General features: G+C 43.7%; 1 protein-coding gene across 6 annotated transcripts in view; it reads left to right on the top strand.

Annotated features, from left to right (window-relative positions):
- Positions 1–25,988, top strand: part of TEX14 (testis expressed 14, intercellular bridge forming factor) — a 93,876-nt gene that overhangs the window by 32,127 nt on the left and 35,761 nt on the right. For 5 of the 6 annotated variants that reach the window (XR_012897039.1, XR_012897040.1, XM_075904674.1 and 2 more), the window contains 11 exons: positions 202–367; positions 2,376–2,512; positions 3,484–3,565; positions 5,073–5,203; positions 6,873–6,986; positions 7,444–7,567; positions 15,220–15,398; positions 19,831–19,982; positions 22,336–22,526; positions 22,719–22,869; positions 24,057–25,054. Coding sequence is in view for 4 of the 6 variants with exons in the window: in XM_075904674.1 (XP_075760789.1) it covers positions 202–367; positions 2,376–2,512; positions 3,484–3,565; positions 5,073–5,203; positions 6,873–6,986; positions 7,444–7,567; positions 15,220–15,398; positions 19,831–19,982; positions 22,336–22,526; positions 22,719–22,869; positions 24,057–25,054 (2,425 nt within the window). In the remaining 2 variants the exon portion in view is untranslated. The remainder of the gene's footprint in view (positions 1–201; positions 368–2,375; positions 2,513–3,483; positions 3,566–5,072; positions 5,204–6,872; positions 6,987–7,443; positions 7,568–15,219; positions 15,399–19,830; positions 19,983–22,335; positions 22,527–22,718; positions 22,870–24,056; positions 25,055–25,988) is intronic. The other variant, XM_075904676.1, reaches the window with a different exon arrangement.

Below are 25,988 nucleotides of genomic sequence, written 5' to 3'. Positions count from 1 at the left end.
AGACGAAAAGTGCAGAAAAGCGTATTAAGAAAAGGATGCGATTTTCCTGCCTGCAATTTTCCAGTGCCTGGGGTGACAATAAAAGGCCACACAATTCTCACTCCATACATTTAATCCCCTTTGGCAAGATTAGGGTAGTTGGGTTTTTTTGTTCTAACATAGAAAGGTAGTTTGAAATGCTTCTGTTCTAATATTCCTCAGCCGCTGTTATGATGGCAGCACCCCAGTACATGCTGCAGCATTCTCAGGAAATCAATGGATTCTCAGTAAGTTGTTGGACGCAGGAGGTGATCTGCGAGTACATGATAAAAATGGAAGAAATCCACAGTACTGGGCTATGTCAGCTGGCAAGGAAAGTAGTGCTCAGGTACACATATATGTACACTTCATAGTTTGATCTTGGAAATTGTGTCTGGGAACAAAAATTCCATACCCAGGAAACATGTTTTTTAAGATAATGTTGAATGAATTGCTTTGTGTTACTTTCCGGCTGAGATTATATTCTGAGATCTTAATCATGAAAGCTCAGTGATTTCAGTGGGACTCTACATAGTGGCAGAAATCTGCCTGTACTTACAAGCAGGCTATAAGATCAGAGCTATAATGTGAAAATGTGCAGAGATGAGAACTGCAGCAATAGGCCCTGATCTTGCAATCCCTTGCATATTCCATGAATAGTTCTATTGGAGCTGCAGCTACTCATGTATGTGATAGCATACGTGTGTAAGTGTTTGCAGGATGAAGTTCCAGAACTATAAACATTCTGGAATAAATATTACTTATTTATTACTGGAACAAAATGTTATAAGAAAGCTGTTGATTCAAAATTATTGTGTCTTGGTATGAGATCATTTGTCTTTCATTGTGCATATTTTACTGAGAGACCTAGTCTCAGTAATTCAAGAAAGATTGTTCCTTTACTAGAGAATTTACCTGGACTTGCTTGGGTCCTTGTAGGAGCTCAGGGCAGAGGATGGAGTGGGTGCAGGAGTAAGGACAGGGGGCTGGGAGGTTTGTGGGGGGTCTCTGAGAGGCCACCCGTGGCAGTGGGGGCCATGGTGCCTGGGTGGTTCATGGTTTCCCAGGGCTGCTGTGGACAGTTAGTGGCAGCTCCCCTGAGCTACCTGAAGCTGCAGGGGCTGTGGTGCCTGGTCGGCAGTGGCTCCCCGGGGCCATCATAGTGGCGGATCTATGGTGCCTGGCTGGTGGGCCCACCCAGGCTCCCCTCGTGTCCAGCAATGGGGCTAATGGCCAGGGGTGAGTGCTTTGGGTTCTGGTTTGGGGCATGTAGGTCAGCCAGGAAGGGGGACCAATCATGCCCAGCACCAGCATAGGAGCCTTAGGTGTGGCCATTGGCAGCAACATCCAGAGCCCCTACCCCAGCCTGCCACTATCTTACAGGTGTGCCCACCTCCCTGTGGTCATTCTGCAGTATAAGTGTCCCTCTAGCAGACCCCTCCCTTAGCGTTTTATGAGAAACAGTCGCATTCCAGGCACATCCCATTTTCCTGGCACAGCCAAACTCTGATCTTGCTTTAAGTTATAAGAGGAAGCTGCATAGCAAATTTGGTGCTCTTACCTCTTACTGTTTAGGAATAGTTCTTGAAGAAACGGACTTACCGTGGGAGACAGATACAAGGGCTGCGTCTACACTGGCATGATTTTGCGCAAATACTTTTAACGGAAAAGTTTTTCTGTTAAAAGTATTTGTGCAAGAGAGCGTCTATACTGGCATGTGCCTTTGCGCAAAAGCATCCGTGCCAGTGTAGATGCTCTCTTGCGCAAGAAAGCTCCGATGGCCATTTTAACCATCGGGCTTTCTTGTGCAAGAAATTAATGTTGCTGTCTACACTGACCATCTTGCGCAAGAATACTTGCGCAAGAGGGCTTATCCCTGAGCGGGAGCATCAGAGTATTTGCGCAAGAACCACTGATTTTGTACATTACAGAGTCAGTGTTCTTGTGCACATACTCACGGCCAGTGTAGACAGGCGGCAAGATCTTGCCAATGTAGACACAGCCACTGACAGACAGATGCACAAATTCTCTTAAATATATAGTAGATTATTAATTGTGCTGGAATCCAGTAGTTTTATCATTTTTACTTTGGGAATTCTTATTGACATTGGTGCTGTCATCTGCAGGGCTTGAGGTTTGATTTTATTTACATATTCAGACAATTGATTTTTCTTTAAATATATATGTACACAGTGGATGCAGCTTCTTTGTAAATGTGCTGAATTTTGATTGACATCTGCATAATAACTTTCGATCATTTATGGGCAGTAAACAGAGATCCTTCATGATCCTGCTCTAATAAGTTAAAATAGGAACATTTATAACCTAGTATTTTTTGAATGCTTAATGTTTTTCAGATGTTAGAATTTATACGGCGTTGTGCATCACACATGCAAGCTGCAATTCAGAATTTCCCTTCTGATTTACTTAGGAAGGTTGGTTCATCAAAAGTACTTGTCTGCACCCCATCTCTGTTTGGTGGCATTTCTCAAGGGTAAGAACTTAACTTCATAGTGAAGTTTCATCTTATACTTAAGTATACTGAAACTTTATCATGTGTTTTACTTTTTGTTGTCTTTCTTTTTGACAATATCTTTTTTAAAACCAAATCTGCTTTTTAGCCATCCTAACTTATCAGGATTGCTCATCTTTATATGTGGTCATTAGTACCAATTTTTTCTTTCTACAGTAGGGTCAAATGGTTTGTAGTAACTTACACATTTTTCTTAATTTAAAAGGGAACGTTTCACTGAATAAATCAGATACAGATCAGTATTTTATTAATGTTAAGATATCTGGTACTACATACAATTAAATCCATCTATTTTCTTTATCTGTAAGTCACTGCCAATCTTTAGAGGATGTATCTGTAACAGTTTTACATTTTTTACTGGTAAATCTGATGTGTCTAATGGGAAATATCTTTCTGTTAAGTTAAATACTGTCATGGAAAGATTTGAGGTGAATTCAAGATGTCTTCATATTTGCATTTCTATACACCAGCTTTACACAAAATCATATACAAGACAATAGTTGCATGTCAAAATCAAGTTGGTAAAATATGTCTACTTAAAAAAAATAATTCTTCATGTTTCAGCATGCTATAGGGTTGCCATTGCTATGCTTGTGAGATTCCTTTCAGTGCTAGTGGGTGCTGAGGGTGGTGTCAATGTGGGAGTCGTAGCAATCTCATTATTTTTGACCAAGGCCAAATCAAATATCAAGTGAAGAATTTGAAATGGATTTGCTGCAGTTTCTTTCTTTCTTTCTTTCTTTCTTTCTTTCTTTCTTTCTTTCTTTCTTTCTTTCTTTCTTTCTTTCTTTCTTTCTTTCTTTCTTTCTTTCTTTCTTTCTTTCTTTCTTTCTTTCTTTCTTTCTTTCTTTCTATGGAATGTAACCTTTCAAACAACCATGACCTTCATTAGTAATCTACATGTAGCTATGCTTCTATGTTTTGACATTTAGAACTGCTGACAGTGCTCTGGCTAAACTTCTAAAAGGTGGAGCGAATTCATTAAGAAACATCTACAGTTTTGGGTTTGGGAAGGTAAGACATTAGAGACCATGGACTCCACACTGTTTGATATCTTTTTATTTGTTGAACACAATTAGAATCACATTGTTTCTATTTAAATCCAAACATGGCCTCACATGTATTGTTTTCAGGCTCTGCTAGATATTTCTTATTGTTCACTAAATGGTGGAAAATAAATGGAGACTGATCTAAATGATTATGGAAATCCCAACCCTATAGTTAGAGCCTTGCAAATCCACAGATATCCACTTTATATACGTTTTATATCTTCAGCTAGCCACATCTGCAGATGTTGTGGATACAGATATCTGTGGCTCATTTTTGTGGACATGGATATAAATTTTGTGTTGAGAACCCTACAAATTTGCAGCTGTCCACTTTATAGCCGCAGATATCCGTGGATCATTTTTGTGGAGGCGGATATTAATTTTGTTTCCATGCAGGGCTCTGCCTATAGTCGTTAGATAGGTAATGGCATAGAGAGTTCACTTATTAAGTTTGCAGATGTTATCAATCTGGGAGGGGTTGCAAGTACTTCGGAGGATAGGATCATAATTGAAAATGATCTGGACAAACTGGAGACATGGTCTGAGGTAAATGGGATAAAATTTAATAAGGACAAATGCAAAGAACTCTACTTAGGAAAGAACAATCAGTTTCACACTTACAGAATGGGAAGTGACTATCTAGGAAGGAGAGCGCAGAAAGGAATATAGGGGTCATATTGGACCACAAGCTAAATATGAGTCCTTGACACTGTTGCAAAAAAAGCAAATGTGATTCTGGGATACATTAACAGGAGTGTTGTGAGCAAGATACGCGAAGCCATTACTCTGCACTGATTAGGTCTCAGTTGGGCTACGTCTAGATTGCATCCCTTTTTCGTAAAAGGGATGCAAATTAGACGTATCGCAATTGCTGATGAAGCGGGGATTTAAATCTCTCCCGCTTCATTAGCATAAAAATGGCTGCCGCTTTTTTTCGGCACGGAGCTTTGCCAGAAAAAAGCGCCAATCTAGACATGGATCTTTTGGAAAATGAAAGCCTTTTCTGAAAGATTCCTTATCCCTTATTTTAAGAGAGATAAGGTGTCTTTCGGAAAAGGCTTTATTTTCCGAAAGATCTGTGTCTAGTCTGGCGCTTTTTTCTGGCAAAGCTCCGTGCCAAAAAAAAGCGGCAGCCATTTTTATGCTAATGAAGTGGGGGAGATTTAAATCCCCGCTTCATTAGCAATTGCGATACATCTAATTTGCATCCCTTTTACAAAAAAGCTTTAAGCCAATTAAAGGCCGTTTGGGATGGTCCCACTTTTTATGTTTTTGGCTAATGTTTCCTTGTGGATGCGTGTATATATAGCACTAAGACAAACAGTTTTTTAGCTTCAAAACATTTTTCACAAACCCTATCTGATTCTCACAACACTCTAAGATCACACAGTTGGTCTGTGGCAGAGCTGGGCCTAGAGCCCACGAATTGCTGAATATTTCTCCGTGTTATACAGTGTATGGTTTTGTCTCAGTTTTATCTAACAGGCAGTACACAGCTTGGGTACCTGGCATCTCTACCTATCATTGGAGATAAAGAAGTGTTTCAGGCAGATGATGAGCCAACATTCTCTTTCCACACTGGACCATACATGATCATGACAAAGTGAGTGGACTCTTCAACAGTTGTCATGTGTTGTTTAATACACATCATCAGCAAACTGCTGGAACAGATGGCTTGTCTGGATTTTTTCCTTTTTCCATAGGGTATGGTTATATAGCACACTAAGCCTGAGCTCTGACTCAGGTTTGAGCCCAAGGTCCCCTTCTGTCCACACACAAATAGAATCTGCTTGTGTCAGTAAGCACTCAGGACCCATATTCTAGGACTCTGCTAGGAGTGTGGGTCAGAGTTCAGGTCCTGCTGTTACTTAGGTCCGAGCCTTGTCATTTTGACACAGGTCGAACCACAGACCTGAGTCAGAAGGTCTGCATAGGGTAATATGGACATGTTACTTAGCATGACTTGTGAGACCTAAGTCCAGCAATTGTAAACACAGGTTTAAAATCCAGCCTGGACACTCAAGTATAGGCTTGCAAATACCAGGTTTATAACCCTGAGTCCCATTGACCTGGGTTTACAGTTCAGTGTAGACATTAGGGTTGTAAAAAAGGTTTTAAAAAAACTGTAATTGTTAAAAATCCTAGCAGTTACATGGTTAACCATGTTTGGTTTGGTGAGACTAGGGAGGGAAGGATTATGAAGAGATGCCCCATGCTGTGGGCTATGATACTGCAGAGCCTGCAGAGGAGTTTAACCGTCATGGAAACGGATAAATCGATGCTTATCGGTTAAACGGTCAAACTCTTAAATCCATAGTAGACATACCCGTAAATACCCAGTAATCATAGAACCTGGGGATGGAAAAGTCCTAAGTTTATTTCATCTCCCTACCACTGGAGGTTTGTCTCTGTTGCCTCCTTTTAATACTTACTGATTACTTGGGCTGCACCATCTGCTCACTATACCCGCCTACCCCCCTCTTCCTGGTCACTTTTGCTTCACTGACAGAGCCTCTTGACGCTGATGATGCGATGACATCATTGTGTCACCTGGCAGGAACATTCTGTCATCTGTTAGGAAAAACTTTTTTATATATGTAGAGAGGTTATCAAGCACTCCTCCCTTCCACATTAATCATTAAACCAGACTTGTACGTATTTTGTCCTATTAATGTTTAAAAATAATAAATGTATTGGCTAATATTGGCCTCTTGGTGGGGCTCATAAACTGTATTTAGGATGAGTTGAGGCTCCAGGGTGTACCTGAATGTACACTCAATTGTTCAAACCCTGAGTGAGCTGACTAGAGAGTTGCAAGTGCAAAGCAGATCCCTTTTTGCCTTTGCTGCTGCAGCAGCAATTCTGCCAGAAAAGGAGCGTTCAGAGGGTTAGCTGGGTTGGTGAGCTATTCCTTCCCAGCATATGTAATCTGTCTCCCAGTGGGTTAATATTGCCTCTGTGAGGAATGCTTCATAGTGTCATGAGTTTTTGCCTAGGACAGTGGGGATGTGATTTGTCTAGCTGCACTCCTCTGCCTCTCTCCCCAAAACATGTCTCTGGCTCGCTGCAGCTAGTCTTTGGCAAGCTGGGAATTTATTGCTTGTCTAGGAAACTGTGAACCTGTTGCCAGGGTTATTGAAACACTGGCATGTTACTAACAGCAAGAGACAGATTTGTAACCTGGGGAAGCTTTGCTACTGTTTGTAAGGGATGCTGTTACCAAAGAACCTATTGGACACATGGAGTGACAAGAGTCTCCTCTCCTCTTGTAGCTTAATGTGGGGCAGCAGCAGAGTTACAGTGAAGGAGCTCAGCCTTAAGCCACATCAGAATTGCAGTAAGCGACGTTTAGCTGATCTTTTAATAGCAGAACAGGAATATAGCAGGTAAGAAGGAATATACAATGCTTGCAATATATCAGGTCTTTGGGAATCTCTGGTACCTGCAAGAAAGTACAGGTCACGTTGGCCTAGCTAATAATTGGCTCAGGAAATAAGAGATCATTGTTACTCCTTTCTCTGGAATTGGCTGTTAGAGTTCTACTGTTCTTTCCCTTCTTGATCTTTTCTGAAATGTGCAGTGGGAGGTGAAATGTGGAGTAGTCTGGATTCCTCCCCTCCCCCAATCCCTAGAAGTACTTTCCTGCCCAGCTCCTGGAAAATATAATTGCACGTTCTTACAGTGTCACCAGTAAAAACATCAGTGTGTCTGTATGAACAGTTTTCCTACTGCCTGTTTTGCTTATTCTACATGGATAGCAATATCCAAGAGGCTAGACATTTATTTCTCTTTTAATACGATGTCTTAATTGTGTGATGATATTAGGATTTTTCTGCTTTGCAGTAAACTTCGTCATCCTCATTTGCTGCAGTTGATGGCAGTTTGTCTGTCCAATGATCTGGAAAAAACTCGTTTGGTATATGAGAGAGTTAACTTTGGTTCGCTATATAGCATTCTACATGAAAGGGTAAATGGAACTATTTTTTTTTATTTATTTTTAAACTGAAAATTACCTGTAAGTAAGAGATTTTACTGGATACCAGCATCCCCTGCTAAATTCATCTAATTGAGAGACTCATTCTTTACTTAGAAATGAAATGTGAGAAATCCTAACTCTCCTTACATATTGTAAGGACTTGTCTCATCACACAGCAGTAGCCACTCCCTCAGTACACCTCATTCTGCAACTGGAGAGATTTAATACAGGAGTGGATTTCTTGGTGCTTAGTTGTGGAGAAAAGGTTTAGGCTACATTAGGGCATATCTACACTAGGAAATTATTTCAAAGTAACTAAATTTGACTTAACTTCCAGTCTTACAAAATCAAAATCGTGTGTCCCCACTACGGGGAAGCCTTGAAATTAGTCTGAGACAGGTCCCGTTAATGTGGATGTACTACCTCGACTTTGAGCCCCAGGAAGCATTGGGGAGTAATTAGTTTGAATTACTCTGGGGAGTAGTTACTTTAAAACTGTGGCACTGGAGCATCCACACTAATGCTATTTCAAAATAACGATTTAAAAATTAGTGTTATTCTCCAAGGAAAGCAGTAGAGATCTCAAAATAATGGGTTTGGTAGTGTGGAAGCTCCACTTATAAATTTGACGTAAGGATGGTTATTTTGATATAATACCTTAGTGTAGACTGGGTTTAGTGTCTTCATCATTCTTTTAATAAACCCAGGCTCTGGGAAGGGTTGAATTTTGACTCTACATAGTGGGTGGACTGTTTGAGAGTAGAGTGGGATAGGCACCTACCCTCCCTTCCCATAACAGGCAGTATAGCCTGCTCTTTGAGAAATAATATGATAGGCATGAATCCAGTTTTGTTTCTTGGACATTCACCGTGACTTGCCCCCATTGCAGATGCAGGGAAGTGTCAGAATTAGTAGGAGTTCAAGGGTTAGTAGTTTGGTATTAAGCTTGTATGACTGTATAATAACAGTTTAGCTTTTACTCTTGGGCTTTGCTCACCAATTACCAGATTCCTATGTTGTGGTAATTGACTTGGGAGTCTGAATTATTACCTTGGAAAACAGAGGGGCAGTGGTTTTGCTTGACTTTCAGTAGAAGCATCCCAAGGTCTATATTATTGTTCAAAAAGGATGTTTGATATGTGCATGTGTAGGAGAGTGTTTTCTGTATTTGGAAACATCAGCAACAGTTTACCTGGAATTGGGGGTGAAGTCAGGGGAGCTCAGGGCTGGCCTGGCCCTGGGATCTTTGGTTTGGTTGGGGCACAGCAATCACACTGCCCATCCATCTGAGCACCTGAGCTGGTGATGAGGTCAGGGGCTCGGGTTGTGAGTGGTTTGGGCTCCTGTGAGGGAGGAGAGTAGAAGCGGAGGAATAGGCTGCCCATGCCCAGCACTGGTACGGGAACCATACCCGTGTATGGTGGACAGCAGCCTCCAGAGCCCTACCCCCAGCCAACCACTCTGTTATTGGGAGCTGGAGCACAGCAGGCTAGGAGATGGGCGGTGGAGTGGAACAGACTGTTGGCTCACTCCAGCACCCATCTCCATAGTGAGTAGGCGGGGGGGGGTTGACCCCTGCTGCTGCCCCATGCCAGGCCCCCACCAGGTAATCCCCGGGCTGACCTGGCTCCTAGGGTCCCATCCATAGGACAGTTGAGGCAGATGCCATTGGCCACCCAAAGTGACTAGGAATATAGGTCAGATCAGGGCAGAGGGCTGGTGTGTATGCAGAGCATGAGCCAGCATTAGCTTACCTGACCGATCTTTACCCCATTGCTCCTGTTTGCTGCCAAGGGAGCTGTGGACTAGCTCTGCAGGGGCACTGCTGCAGGCAAATGGGCAGTATCATGGGAGACTCCGGTCTGGCGCTCCCTTCCCCTGGTTTCTTCCCAGGAGCTGTGGGCAGCAGTGCATGCCAGGACTTGCACATGCATTGCCCAGCGGCCAGCAAGAGAGGAACAGCAGAATAGGCACATCCTCGGAGCCTGGCTGGGAGTGTGCACGCATCCTGCAGCATGCTCCCAGATGGCTCCTTCACACCTGCCTGCCTGCTGCTTACTATGGCATGCTGGGCCACCAGTGCCAGCCTACAGCAGGAGCTAGTGGGACCCTACCTGACCTGTGCACTACAAGCTGTGCCACACAGGGCCATCTGCAGAGGCGCGCCGAGTAATGTATCAGTCCAGTCTTATTTCCACCTGCGGTGTTACCTTAGCAAAATTATCAGAGTAATTTTCTTGGTGAGGCAAAACAGTATGCCCTTTGCTGGAGATTTTAGTTAAATACACCCATTTATTTTTTCACTTAATTTCAGCCACTATCTTGCATTTAGTTCAGTGCTCTCCAACCTTTTTAACCACAAGATCACGTTTTCAATGTAAGATCTACCTCAACCCAAAATACCCTTGCCCCACTTCCTTCCCGCCCCTTCTTTAAGGCTCCATCTCTGCTCCACCCCTTCTCCCAGGCCTCACCCTGCTCACTCCATTCCCCTTCCTCCCTCATTCTCACTCACTTCCAGCAGGCTGGGGTAGAGGGTTGGGTGCAGGCTCTGGTTTTGGACCAAAGAGTTTGGAGTGTGAACATAAGAACGGCTGTACTGGGTCAGACCAAAGGTCCATCTAGCCCAGTATCCTGTCTACCGACAGTGTGGGAAGGGCTCTGGGTTTAGCCCAGGGTGGGAGGTTGGGGTACAGGAGTTGTTTCAGGGTGAAAACTCTGGGAAGGAGTTTGGGTGAGGGGGACTTGTGTTTGGGACAGGAGTTTGAGTGTAGAAGGGGGGTCAGGGCTGGGACAGGGGTTCAGGAAGCAGCCTCTGGCTTGGTACCACTTAACGGAGATGGCTTCTGGGTGGTGGAGCAGTGGGGTTGAGGCAGGCTTACTCCTGCCCTGGCCCCGCACCACTCCTGAAGGCAGCTGGCATGTACAGCAATGATTTCATGGTGCCATGTGCTGTCCCTCATCTACAGGCACTGAGCCTACAGCTTGTACTGGCCACGGTTTCCCGTTACTGATCAATGGGAGCTGCAGGAGCAGTGTCTGCAGGTCCAGACAGGCTGTGGAGACCCCCTGCTCTGCCTCTCTCAGGAGCTGCAGGAACATGCCAGATACTCAAGGAGCAGCAGTTACCACAGGGATAATGATTCCAGCCATGACAGATTAGGCATTTGAGAACTCACTACAACAGAATTAAATTTAAGCATAAGAGAAAAATGAAAATGATGAAATACACAGACCAGTCAAAAACCAAACGTAACTTTGCAACCATTAACAGAAGTAACAGCAACCCCCCTTGGCTGTGTCTACACTGTTGCGATCTTGCGCAAAAGCGGCTGTTCTTGCACAAAAACTTGCTGCCTGTCTACAATGGCCGCATGTTCTTGCGCAAGTAAACTGACATTCTACTGAATAAAATCAGGGCTTCTTGCGCCAAACTCTGATGTTCCCGCTCAGGAAAAAGACCTTTTGCACAACTGTTCTTGCGCAAGAGGCTGGTGTAGACAAGCAACATGAATTTCTTGCGCAAGAAAGCCCTATGGTTAAAATAGCCATCAGAGCTTTCTTGCGCAAGAGAACGTCTATACTGACATGGATGCTCTTGCGCAAAGCACATGGCAGTGTAGACACTCTTGTGGAAGAGTTTTTGCACAAGAACTCTTCCGCAAAAGAGTTCTTGCGCAAGAAGCTGCCAGTGTAGACGTAGCCATGCATGTGTGTGTTGGGTCAGGAGACGAGAGTGAAGGACAATGTCGCTGCATCTAGACTGGCAAGTTTTTCCGCAAAATCAGTCACTTTTGTGGAAAAACTTGCCAGCTGTCTACACTGGCTGCTTGAATTTGTGCAAGAGCACTGACTATCTAATGTAAGATAGTCAGAGTTCTTGCGCAAATACTATGCTGCTCCCGCTCGGGAAAAAGCCCTCTTGCGCAAATGCTTTTGCGCAAGAGGGCCAGTGTAGACAGCTAAAAACTGTTTTGCGCAAGAAAGCCCTGATGGCAAAAATGGCGATCGGGGCTTTCTTGTGCAAAAGTGCATCTAGATTGGCACAGACGCTTTTCCGCAAAAAGTGGTTTTGTGCAAAAGCATCCGTGCCAATCTAGACGCTCTTTTCCGCAAATGCTTGAAAAAGTTTTTCCGTTAAAAGCATTTGCGGAAAGTCATGCCAGTCTAGACGTAGCCTGTGTGTTTGTGAGAATGACAGAGGCACACAATGTGTGAGTGACAGATTTGCATTGCCGAGCTCCCTCCATCCCCTTTTCTCTGTGTGGAGATAGGGAACAGAAGTGGGGCGAGGAGGGACACCCTGACATCAGTGCCCCCCTTCTCTCCCATACTGTGCACAGGAAGCAGGAGACTCTCAAGGGGGCCTGTAGATGATGTCCTAAACCCACCCACCTGCTTCATAGAGCGGCACACCAGCCCTCACCTTCCTACTCGACCTGGAAGGTGAGTGGCATGGCTGCTCCCGTGACCAGGGCCACATGGTGGTAGCTGGCCCAGGCTCAGGTCTGGGGTTGCTTTGGGGGGCGGCTACTGCTGAGGCTGCATAGTTAATTTAATTGGAGACTGGTAGATAGTTAACTGCCTTCTCCTGTCTGAGAGGGAACCTGTTTGGGCCCAGACTGTAAAAAAGATTATAATCAAGTATCCTTAGTTCCTCATATAGTGTTGATGCTGACATTTCACAATGCTATTAATCACCAGTGTGCCATTAGCTTTCAGAAAAGGCCTCACTCTATGCATTTTTATAATACAGTAGTATTATATAGCATCAGTTGATTCAATTAATTGCTTATTACTTGAAGTTCAAATCTCCTCTCATTATAGATCAGTAAATCTTTTAAATAGATTCTTCTGAGGGTCAAGCCTCAATGGGAAGTTTATTCAGGGTGAGAAGATGACATGGAGTTGTGGTGAAGAAAGCTCCACCCCTTCCAGGGCAGCCCAGGGCCACTTCAAAACTTTCAGAAGTGGCCTCCGGTCATAAATTATTGTCCACCCCAATCTAGGGTAGAGTAAACAGAGGGAGCCCTTGGTTCATGACAGCACAGCCGAATGTCCAGAGTCAATTGAGACAGCCTTTGGTTCAGGGCAGCACAGCCCAATGGTGACAGTCAGTTGTTTAGGACAACAGCTCCAGTAGGGGAACTGTAGTGGGTTGGAGTGGCCACCCACTGACCCCGAAGGGGAGGCGCCCCTCCCTGCTGCTGCTCCTAGGGTCCTGGGCCAGGGCACAGTGGCGTGGGCGGGCCTATGGCCCCCCTCCCCCCCACCATTTGGGTGGTAGCTTCTCCCTCTCCACTATTGCTGGCAAACTTCCTGCAACCCTCCTGAGCAAGGAGACCGCCCTTGATTACTAGGCCTTGATAAACTGCTGGGCCTTACAAACTGTTGACCTGCGGCCCCACCCTGAACCAGAGATGGGCCTTAATTAACTGTTGGGCCTTCTAAACTGTTTGCTGGCTGCCCCATCCTGCCCTGACCAAGGGCTAGGCTTATAGATGCTTTACTGGCAGCCGCGCCCTAAGCTAGGGCTGGGCCTCTGCCTCGCATTTGCTGGCCTGCCCCAAACCCAGGCTGCCTTTGTTATCGTACTTTTGTCACCCTGCCCTGAGTAAGAGCAGGGACCCTGGACTGGTTATTTGTTGTGTTAATTCCCCCCAGAGACTGATCCAGGTGTAGTGGGTTGGAGTGGCCACCCACTGACCCTGAAGGGGAGGCACCCCTCCCAGAGCTGACCAGCTTGGGTCAGGGCTGACCCATGCCCACCATACTCCACCAAGCCCTGATCTAGGGCCCTGGGAGTGGCAGAGTGCTCCATCACTCAGTGAGGAATCTGACTGCAACACTCCAAGCTCATTCAGGTGGGAGATACCACTCCAGCACCCTCTCTGGGTCACTTCCTACCAGTGTTGGTGTGGAGATGTTCCATGTGGTCTCTGGGTCCTCTGATTCCACCGCAACCCCCTGGGGCTCCTCCAGCACTGGCAGCTCGAGGAAGTCTCTCAGGTTTGTATCTGGAGGTCCTTCTCCTCCCATGTCCAACACAGAGTAAGCTGAGCTATTCCCTTTTATACTGCTCCAGCATTTGGAGCATGCCCAGTCTTGGGGGAGGGGCGGGGTTTCCTCTGTCTCAGGGTTTTAGCCCCTCCTGGTACAGTGCAGGTTATGCATACCCCATCACAGGGTCCTTAACTCAAGTAAGTGTTTTGGTTTTCATCATTTAAATAATTGTTCTGGGTTGGGGCTGACAATCAGGGATTCAGTATGCAGGTTGCCCTGGAGAGAGAGGATAACCCCGTCCCTCGCTCACCGCAACAGCTTGGGGCCAGATGAGAAGCTCACACCTGGGGGAGGGGTGCATGTCTCCCAGCTCGGGGACACACAGACTCTGAAATATATTGTATATAGCTGTTCCTTTCTTCACCCCTGCCAGCCCAGTGGGGTTATAGCTTTCCCAGTTCCCATCTCTGGCCCCTTGCTGCCCCTCTGTGGTCTGCTGTATAATTCCCTCCTACCTGACCCCTCTGTTTCCATTTTACAAGAACAACCTAATTTCATACACATCTCATTATTCTGACACAACACAACCCTGACTTTGCTTTAAATTAGGATAAGAGGAAGCTGCATATAAAATGTGACCATCCTAGCTCTTACCATTTAGGAGGAGTTCTTGAACAAATGGACTGATAGTAAGAAGATGAGATAATCACACATGATTTTCTTTAGGATAGGCTTAGTTCACAATTCCACCTGATATGCCTAGTTTAAACACAACTTAGTCATAATTCTAGCATATATCCGTAACTCTGAATACATACTGTTTACATACATTACACAAGAATATTAATGATCAATGAGTTATTAGGTTTCAAATGATACCTCCTAAGTTATATTTTGTACACAGATTATTTCAGTAATGTGTAGGGTGTGATTGCAAGAGTGTTTAGTGTCACAGTAGGCTAAAAAGTAAAGGGGTTAATCTGCAGAAAGCGAGATTTGGGTTAGATGTTAGGAAAAATCTTTCTAACTATAAAGACAGTTAAACTCTAGAATAGACTTCCAGATAAGGGGTTGGAATTCCCATGGTTGGAAAATTTCACGTATAGGTTGGACAGATACCTGTCAGGGATGATTCAGGTTTACTTGTCCTGCCTCAGCTCAGGGGGTTGGGAGGTCCCTTTTAACCCATATCTTTGTGATTCTAGATGTAGCAAAGGGCAGATTAAAGTTGAGTTACAACACTGAGTAATAGGTTTTATCAATTATTTTACATTCTGTTGTTGTCAATGCTGATAGTCTTTCCCTTCCCTTTCTCATGACTGCTTTCCTACTTTCCCTCGCAAAAGGGGGAAGTATGTAAAATATTATCACTGAGGTAGAGAAATAAAACACAAAGTTGAGAAATTCCAAAAGCTGTTTTTCTATTGCTATATTATCTTTGGCATGTTGCATGTATGTATTATTTTCTATTTTTAACATAATACTGTTTGGTTTCACAGAACTTATATAATAGTCTCCATGAGCAAACCTTCATTTTTTATTTCTCCACCTATAATGTTACATTAACAATAGCTTTTGCGTTACATTAATCTCCAGTTCTTGGCAATGTGAATGCTTGAATTGTCTGGCTTTTTTTTCAGCGTTCAGAATTTCCAGTATTGCACATGGAGACAATTGTGCATCTACTGCTTCAGGTTAATGATGCTTTGAGGTTTTTGCAGTCACGTGGATATATCCACCGTTCCCTCACCTCTTATGCTGTACAGATTGTTTCTGCTGGTGAGGCAAAGTTAACCAACTTGGAGTACATGATAGAAAGGTAAAGAATTATTACATTGTTTCTTGGAAAGACAGATGGGTGAGGCCAAACCGAGGACGAAATTCTGTTGTCAGGCTGGTCCTGCAGCTCTCCTAATTACTTGTGGAGCTGCATGCATGAATAAGGCCTCAGGGATCCTTCCTAATCTTTCTTTGACAGCATTGCAGATTTGACTGTAAGGAGAGGGTTTTCCACATCTCCATTGCTTAAATACATGATCAGAGCTCATCCAGTATCACAAGTTTCAGGTGATCTCAGTTTTCATGGCTTCATTATAAATACCTGAAAATAGGAATGTAATATTATACACATTTAAATGGTTAAATAATAAGCATGAGCTTATCAGTTACAATAATGGTTACACGCAGCTTTCAGCCCCGCTCCCACGGAGCTAGCTGCCACCCTGCACTCCTGATTCTGTGTCAGAGGCAGCAGCACAGGGCAGCAGGGCTGCAGGTGGGAGCTGGCTCTCTGCACGCGCCACCTCCTAGGGAGAAGGCTGCCACTCTGCATTATGGCTCTGCAGTATACTGCAGAGCCTGCAGTGCAGCCTGCTGCCAGGGAGTGGAGCTCCTGCTTTATACTGCTATATACTGCAGAGCCTGCAGCTTGTAACTGTGTAACCGCTAAGGTTGTCAGTGGTTACAAGACTACCTAATTAACTGCTTTTTAATATCCCTACCTGAAAATAGAGGCTAACAATAGAAAAGGCTTTCTACTCCACTCTAGTGTAAAGGTACTGGAATAGACACACAGAACAGAAAATGGAACCTGCATCTAGTCATAGAATCATAGAACTGGAAGAGACCTCAGAAGGTCATCAAGTCCAGCCCCCTGCTCTAGGCAGGACTAATTCCAACTAAATCAACCCAGCCAGGGCTTTGTCAAGCCGAGACTTAAACACCTCTAGGGATGGAGACTCCACTACTTCCCGAGGTAACCCATTCCAGTGCTTCACCACCCTCCTAGTGAAATAGTTTTTCCTAATATCCAACCTGGACCTCTCCCATCACAACTTGAGACCATTGCTCCTTGTTCTGCCATCTGTCACTACTAAGAACAGCCTCCCTCCATCCTCTTTGGAACCTCCCTTCAGGAATTTGAAGGCTGCTATCAAATCCCCCCTCACTCTTCGCTTCTGCAGACTAAACAGACCCAAGTCTCTCAGCCTCCCCTCATAAGTCATATGCTCCAGCCCCCTAATCATTTTGGTTGCCCTCCGTTGGACCCTCTCCAATGCGTCCACATCCTTTTTGTAATGGGGGGCCCAGAACTGGACACAATACTCCAGATGCGGCCTCACCAAAGCCGAATAAAGAGGAATGATGACATCTCTGGATCTGCTGGCAATGCTCCACTTAATGCAACCTAATATGCCATTAGCCTTCTTGGCTACAAGGGCACACTGTTGACTCTCATCTAGCTTCTCATCCACTGTAACCCCCAGGTCCTTTTCTGCAGAACTACTACTTAACCGGTTGGTCCCCAGCTTGTAACTATGCTTGGGATTCTTCCGTCCCAAGTGCAGGACTCTACACTTGTCCTTGTTGAACCTCATCAGATTTCTTGTGGCCCAATCTTCCAATTTGTCTAAGTCATTCTGTACCGTATCTCTGCCATTAAGCGTATCTACCTCTCCCCGCAGCTTAGTGTCATCCGCAAACTTGCTGAGGGTGCAATCCATCCCCTCCTCCAGATCATTAATAAAGATATTGAACAAAACCGGTCCTAGAACCGAACCTTGGGGCACTCCGCTAGAAACCGACCGCCATCCTGACATCGAGCCATTGATCACTACCCGCTGGGCCCGGCCTTCTAGCCATCTTTCTATCCATCTTACCGTCCATTTATCCAATCCACAATCCCTTAACTTGCTGGCAAGAATATTGTGGGAGACCGTATCAAAAGCCTTGCTAAAGTCAAGGTATATAACATCCACTGACTTTCCCATGTCCACCGAGCCAGTTACCTCATCATAGAAGCTAATCAGATTGGTCAGGCACGACTTGCCCTTTGTGAATCCATGCTGACTATTCCTAATCACTTTCCTCTCATCCAAGTGCCTCAATATGGATTCCTTAAGGATCCCTTCCATGATTTTTCCAGGAACCGAGGTAAGACTGACCGGCCTATAGTTCCCTGGATCATCCTTCTTCCCTTTTTTGAAGATGGGCACTACATTTGCCTTTTTCCAGTCATCCGGGATTTCCCCCGATCTCCACGACTTTTCAAAGATAATAGCCAAAGGCTCCACAATGACATTTCCCTCAGTACTCTCGGATGCACTAAGTCCGGACCCATGGATTTATGTACGTTTAGCTTTTCTAAATAGTTCCTAACCTGTTCTTTACCCACCACGGGCTGTCCATCTTCATCCCATCTTGCGTCACTTAGCGCAGAAGTCCAGGAGCCGACCTTGTCCGTGAATACAGAGGCAAAGAAAGCATTGAGTACTTCAGCTTTCCCCACATCATCTGTCACTAGGTTACCTCCTTCATCCGTTAGGGACCGCACACCCTCTCTGATCACCTTCTTCTTGTTAACATGCCTGTAGAAACCTTTCTTGTTATCCTTCACATCCTTAGCCAGTCGCAATTCCATTTGCGTTTTTGCCTTCCTGATAACCCCCCGGCATTCTTGAGCTATACCTTTAAACTCCAAACCCTGATCATTGTAGTTGCCCTCCCCTCTCCCACCCTCTCTCTTCCCTTCTCCCACCTCCTTTTCCCAGTCTCCCCCAGTTTTGTTCAATAAAGAGATTCCATTTTTGAACACAATTGTCCTTTATTTTGTACATCAAGAAGAGGGGCTAGGGAAGGGTAAGTGGAAGGAGGTGAGGGAGGAATGGGGTACGTGCCCCCGATGGGGAGGACTGGGCTGGCTCTGCAGGCTTCTGGGGGTGGAAGCTCTCCTGCAGCTTCCCAATTGCCCCCTCTCCCCAGATGGCAGCCTGCGGCAAGTGCAGCCGGGCTGATGGCCGAGTGCTGTGATGTGCCCACTGTGGGTACTCCGGGCAATCCAAGCCAGGACTGCTTTGCAAGCGGGGCACCCCTGAGAACTGTCTGTCCGGGGTGGGGGTTGGGTCCCTTTAAGCACAGCCCTCGGCTAGCCTGAGACAGCATCTCCACGCTCTAAGTCCTCCTCTGATGCCCTGCCGGCACTGCTTCCGGCCATCCTTAAGCCCGGTTCAGGGTCCACTTAATGTGGACATGCTAGTTCGAATTAGCAAAATGCTAATTCCACGAGGAGTACAGCTAGTTCGGATTAGGAAGCCTAATCCGAACTAGCTACTCTGTGCCGCGTGTAGCCGAGCTGCATGGGGTTCGAACTGCCGGACGGCTTCTTGCAAATAAAGCCTGGGAAATTCAAATCCCGGGCTTCATTTGCAAGTGCGGTATGCCTACATTACCCTCCTAGTTCGAATTAGGAGGGTAGTGTAGACATACCCTTGGAAATAAACTGAAAGAAATAGAGCAATTTTCACTTCACTCCTATTAACTTATTTCAGTTGTACATAAATCTTTACTTGTATTCATGATAGATACATTTTCTGATCAAAATGTGGTTTAAGTCACTTCTTTCTCCTGAGTATACATGAAATATAGCCCGTGGCACTGCTTAAGTGGTCTCTACCTAAAATATCTGACCATGTTCCCTGAAGAAATATTAAATTAATGGGAAACGAACATCTGTAGAATCAGAAATAACAAGTTGTTCTGGACAATGATTTTTAAAGAACATTGATTCTCAGTTTAATATGCAGAAGAATGAGGTGTAATTATTGTGTGGAAGGTAGAGAGAAGTTAACTTTTAGTCATATAGAAGTACTGGTATTACACTGCCAAATGGATATGGACACGCTAGATGGCACAACTTGCTAGTCTTTCACCTGTGCTATGAATGCTAGCCATAGTGAAAGACTCGGTTGTAAAAATACCCACAGTTTGGAGATCTTTAACCTCTTGTTTGTCTTTATTTGAGGATAAAGTTCTGAAAGAGACCACTATATCTCATTTTAACCAACAGATGTCTCTTCTATAATGTGCCAATACAAGCTGCTTATTTCTATAAAATATTATAAATGTTTTTTCAAAGAGCTGCTTTTGAGCTGGTTAGGGGAGGGGTTGCCTATATTTTGTGCATAGCATAGATCATTTCAAATAAATTAATTTATGGAAATAAAGAAATTAATTTCTGGGTCCCATACGGTCAGACCTTCCAGAGGAGGTATTGCAGTGTTTGGTCTATTTTTAACTTAAAATCCTGACAGAATTCCTCAGACATTCAACTCAGTTGACATTGGCTGGTTTGGTTCCTAGTCTTAACATAATTTATCAAATCCTTTTGTCTTTGACCACATTGGATAGACCAGCTACTCATCACATGTTATGGCTTCCCAAATTTGACCTTCTTTTGTGTTCTCTCCTGGCAGCAAGGATGGAGGAGACCACAGTGATCTCACACGTGTTCCTGTCCCAGCCCAGCTGTATAGGTGGTGTGCTCCTGAAGTGATCCTCGAAAAGGCCACCACAGTCAAATCAGACATTTACAGCTTCTGTATAGTAATGCAGGAAGCCCTAACAGGTATAGTTAAAGAGATTCAGAGTTCTGTCACTGAGGGTATGTATATATTGCAGTTACACACCTGTGGGTGGCATGTGACAGATGACTCAGACTCATGGAGCTTGGACTGTGTGGTTGTTTAACACAGTGTAGACTTCTACACTTGGGTTAGAGCTGGGACTCTAGGATCCTGTGCTAGAGCTCTAGGGAGGGTCCTAGAGCTCAGGCTGCAGCCTGAGGCCAAATGTCTACACAGCATTTAAACTGGCTGGAGTCAGGTGGCATAGGTTAGCTCCCCGTGTCTAATTGCAGTATAGACATCCTGAGTTATCATAAAGTACCCTGCATACACCAAGGCTACGTCTACATTGGCATGATCTTGTGCAAATACTCTTTAACGCAAGAGTTCTTGCATTAAAGTATTTGCGCAAGAGAGCATATACACTGGCATGTGCCTTTGCACAAGAGATGTGCTTTTGCGCAAGAGCATTCATGCCAGTGTAGACGCTCTCGTGCACAAGAAAGCTGATGACCATTTTAGCAAGAACAGTTGAGCAAGAGGGCTTATTCCTGAGCAGGAGCATCATAGTCCTTGCGCAAGAAGCACTGATTTCACACATTAGAACATCAGTGTTCTTGCACAAGAACTCCCTGCCAGTGTAGACAGGCAACATGTTTTTGTGCAAAAGCAACTGCTTTTGCGCAAAATCATGCCAATGTAGACGTAGCCCAAGAGTTAGTGCTTTACTTAGATGATCTCATTCCCTCCTTTAATGATCAAGGTTTTCTACTTATGGAAAGGAGAGTTTCCAAGAAAAGAAGACATCATATATCTTATTGGCAAGATTCATGCTCCTCTAACCTTCTGTATAACCTGTTGATAGTTGGAGAGAAGCTAGGGGCACCCTTTTTAACTAGTGAAATACACATTGGATTCAGCAAAGTTTCTAGAGGGGCAGAAGAGTAATAATAGGTATTTTGCCTAACAGTGTTTGTTTCATTGTATAAACATTTCATTATGGGGTTGTCCTATAAACATTAATCAATGATGGGGAGGGAGGAGTAAGATGACAAAATTGGAGGTGACACAAAATTAGATAGGATGGTATAGATTGGAAAAGAGTGAGAGGAATTTTCAATTTGTTACCTAGCTAAGTGAATGGGGAACAACATGGCAGATAAAATTCCAGACTGATAATCACAAGTGAATGAAGGAATAATTGAAATTAAAGGTATGTGCTGCTGGGATCTAAACGTAGTATAATAACTCAGGAAAAAGATATGAGCATTATCGTGGGGAAGTTAGGGTATGTCTAGACTACATGGCTCCGTCGATGGAGCCATGTAGATGAGTTTACTAGACATAGCAAAATGAAGCGGCGATTTAAATAATCGCTGCTTCATTTACATCAGAATGGTTGCCGCGCTGTGCCGACGATCAGCTGATCCGGTACAGCGGGCAGTCTAGACGCTCCGTGGTCGACAAGGGAAGCCTTTGTCGACCTCTCCGGTATGCCTGGTGAAACGAGGTAAATGAAGCAGTGATTATTCATTTTGCTATGTCTAGTTAAACTCATCTACATGGCTCCGTTGACGGAGCCATGGAGTCTAGACATACCCTTAATGAAAAATGGACATGCACTGTTTTGGTCCAAAAAGGAAACAAAATGTTAGGTTCCATAAAGAATGGGATAGAACATTATACTAAAAATATGATATGCAGATTTGTGGTGCATGCACTTGGAATACTGTGTTCAGTTCTGGTAATCTTATCTGAAAATTACATAGCAGAAATAAAAAGAGATCAGAGAGGGAGAGATGACAGTATCTTGGAAAAATTTTCAGACTAAAAGAAACTGAAACACGTGGGATTGCTTATTTTAAAGAGGATGCTGGAGGAGGAGGTAATGGAGATGAGGGAACAATGATTTACAGAACGTAAAAGCGGCCCTTTTTCCTATTTACCTTTCTTCGTAATGCTAAATCAAGAGGACAGTCAATGAAAATGTCAGATAACAAATTACATCAGATAAAAGAGAATCTTTCGTTACACAGCACACAATTAACTTGCGGAACTCATTGCTACACAGTATCATAGAGGCAAAGAGTATAGAAAAATTTTAAAAAGGATTAAACTTTTATATTGATAATGAGAACATCCACAGTTAGAGCAGATGGGATAAAAAAAAATTAACCAACCACTTCTGACAGGGAATAGGAAGAAATTTGCTTCCAGTGTTGGCTCCTGGCAAAGGCAGCATACTGGACTAGATGGAACGCTGGTCTGATTTACAGGGGCAGTTATCTTTCTCTGACTCTTTCCCTTTGGTTAGGGCCATCATGTTGTAGATAATATTTGTTATATGTCTTATAGAAACTCTTCCCTGGAATGGACTTGAAGGCTCAGGTATTAAAGAACTCATAGTTTCTGGGCAACATTTGGAAACTGATGTCAGGCTTCCTAAACCATACTATGACATTGCAAAGACAGGTCTAGAGCCTAAACAAAAGGACCGCTCCATGAGTCTCCAGGATATTCGCTATATATTGAAGAATGACTTAAAGGTGACTCCCAGGATTGTAGCCTTTATGCTTTTAAAATTGTGTTTGGTTAATCAGAGTTAATTGTCTCCTAGAGGTCAAGTTATTTAAGTCTGGCTCTGAGTTTTATTTATTTGGGCAAATCAGTTTAAAATAAAAGCTGAAGACATTGGAATGTAAAATACACTTCCCCTCACAGCTTTCCTTGTGTTATAGGACTTGATTGAAACTCGAATGGGTCACTCTGATGAAAGTTCAACTGCACAAAAGCATGACATATTTTCAGATATAAACATCTGTTTGCTGTCCACATCTAATTACAAGAGGGAAACGCTAAAGCTGCAAGGAGAGGCGATAGCAAAGACTGGTATGTTTCTTTCAATGGGGAGCATGCCAAGAGCCTTCACATAGATGTTTTCTCTTATCCCGCCAGGATGGAGGTGGACCAATCCAGATGACGTGGCCTTCAGTGCTCTAACAATTTAGCGCTGTTGGTAGCCATAGGCCTGTCCAAGATTTAGTAAAGTGTAACCTATCATTTGGAAGGTTTATCTCCACTGAGTTAAAGCCAAATCATGGAAATAGCACAGCTGCTGGAAGGAAGTCCCATAGATGTTTGGGGCAAGATATGTTTCTCTTCTTTCCTTATTCCCCTCTAAAACTGGTTGTGGAGAGCTGCAGTTGCCACACTCCCTCTCTGCAGAAAATAATTCGTTACGGAGACTCTTAATTATGGAGCCATCTCAACTCTCAGAGCTCCCTGGGCTACAGAGAATATGCACCTATATGCAATGTCACCATAGACTCCTTTTGCTTCTGAAGCGGTTTCACAGGGTCCAGGCTAGAGCTGGTTGCAAATTTTTTGTTGGAATGATTTCTGACAGAAAATGTCCTTTTTGTACAAAATTGAAATTTACCATGGAAACATTTAAGGTTTGCTGAATTTTTTTGATATTTTCATTGGGAAAATCGAAATGATTGCTATGTATCTCTCTGGCTTTTTTCTAACAATTGAGCTGGAATGGAGAAGTTGGGAGATGGCAAGAGAAGTGTTCACAAGAGTGTTCCAGATGGGTCGCAAGCTGAAAAAAATCCGTTTAGGTCTCCTGAAATGGAATCTTTTTGGAAGTCCTTTCCAGTGTAAAATACCCTATCTTTGGCTTTTTGGTCTGGCCTGTGAGGAAATTATTTTCAAAAATGTGAAATTTTTTTGTGAGAAATTATTTATATTTTGTGTCCAGCTCTAATAAAGGTCCTTTACATACACATAGGAAAGAAAATGATAATTAACTATTGAAATGTGCCTCTTCGAGGTCAGCATAAAGATCTTGTGCCACATTTTGAAATGAATAAGGCATAAGTCTACTCGCCTGCCTCACAGTCCCCATTAAACAGTATCTACTTTTGAAGACAGTATGCGATGATAATAGGAGTGCTTATACACAGAGGGGTTAAATGCTACTACTTGAATAACAAAAAGGGATTTTAAATATGTAAACAATATATGTAATTGAAGCCTAAAAGAGTAGCTTAATACTAACTTTAATTTTTCAGCTGTCAGCTTTACTGCACCAAGGTGTTCAGTTTCTCCTGCTGAAAGAGAAACCATCATAAATCGTGAGACTATAACTTGCATTCAGCCAGTTACACTGGATGTCAGCCAAGATATAGCTTCTGAATACCAAAGGACCGACAATGTTAGCGATATGGATGACAGCCTGTGTAGTTTTGAAATCAATGAAATCTATGCATGTTATCCAGAATTACATGAAGATATTCCTGAAGAACTAGATGGATTAGATCGTGCTTTGAAAGATGAAACAAAACAGCAAAATGTAGATGAAGACAGGGCTCACTCCCAGATCCTACCTCCACCTCCTAAAATACAGTTAGTGGAGCAGCCAAACTATAGTGAGGAAGGCAGCTCTTCCGAAATGGGTACAGAGTACAGTCTAGAGGAGGGAGAGAGACTAAGTGAGGCCTCAGAGCCATGCCTGCTGCGCCAGTTGGGAGCAGATGTAAGGGAAAGCGTGCGTAGCCCATCCAAAACTGAGCAGCACATCAGCAAATGTGTCCTTAATCTCAAGATTTCTCAGACCTTATTGCAACAAGCAACAGATTCCCTTTACAGAACAGGAATGAAATTAGACAAATTAGAGACCGTTCAAACCCAACACAAGCTGCTTAAGAAAATCCAAGAAAAGCAGGTTTCTAAGCAGAAGTCCATAGAGAGTTACTTAGATAAAATTGATGATATTCTCAAAAATATCAAGATTCCCTTTTCAGGAGCTAATGCTTTTTTGTGGAAGGCAGTAGGCCCTCCATCAAGGAACTACATACCACCACCCCTGCCACTGCCTGGGGAGTGCAGGGCTTGGGAACTTGACCATTTCCAGGCTATCTCAGAAGCTGTGAAGGAATCCAGGACAGTTCAGAGTCAGATGATTGAGTGCTTTGAGGAGAAGCGTAAGAATAAAGATGATGACTGCCAGAGTGATTTCAGCTCCAGCATGGTAATGAGCACTGAGGCTCAAGTAGCGCCAGATTATCAGGTAATGTAGAGAGGAGTGTGACTGGCCCTGTGGGTGTTCATCATGTTCCTATGTTGTGTACCAGGAGCATAGCACAGGTCTGGATGCTCTTTCAAGAGACACTGGGTATCATATTTGAATGTTTGTGTACTATGCATGTTGTGGATTGAATAGAAAATGATCAGTCTAGTCCTGAGGGCAGTAATGTTCCATTTTTTTCTTTATTAAAATTGTAGTTTCACTTACGTATATTTAATCTTTCTTTATGGCCACATTCTCCTGACTTGCATTGTTGGGAGTCTTATAATTGATAGTACATGCAGGAAGATCATCTGGGTCATACATTTAAAAAACAGTCTCTAATTTTGTGCTGATAATTTTTGCAGTGGTGTGTGGAAAATCTCTTTAAAACATACACATTTTAAAGGCTGTTTTTGAAAATGTCTGAAAATGCCCATGTGTAAATACATAGGGAGGCTTTAATTATATTTACACTAGCATTTCCTGTAAGATATGCACTTTTGCAGCCATTCAGGAGAGAGTCCCATGCTGCCTAACTGATAAGCAGAATGTCCACATTTAGCTTGTTGGGTTTTTTTGTTTCTATTGGTGGTACACATTTGCACATGCCTTAGTGCACATAAAATGTATTCCACACATGGATGAAAAAAATCCACACATGGATGGTAAAGATTAGAGAGAACATTGATTTTGCTTTTTTGTTTAAATAGCCTTCTGGCATGCATGATGCTTCACAGCCACTGGGCATGTCTACACTACAGAGTGTTTTTTAGAAAAATGGCGGTTTTTCCGAAAAAACTTCAATTATGTCCACACTGCAATTACATTCTTCCAAAAGAAAATCGAAAGAACAGAGGGGTTTTTCTGACATTGGTAATCCTCATTCTACGAGGAAGAAGCCTTTTTCCGAAAGAGCTCTTTTGGAAAAAGGTAT

This window comes from Pelodiscus sinensis, chromosome 21, assembly GCF_049634645.1.
Source record: "Pelodiscus sinensis isolate JC-2024 chromosome 21, ASM4963464v1, whole genome shotgun sequence".
NCBI classification, from domain to species: Eukaryota; Metazoa; Chordata; order Testudines; family Trionychidae; genus Pelodiscus; species Pelodiscus sinensis.
The sequence above is the reverse complement of the archived record's forward strand: the minus strand, read 5'-3'. Positions and strand labels throughout refer to the sequence as shown.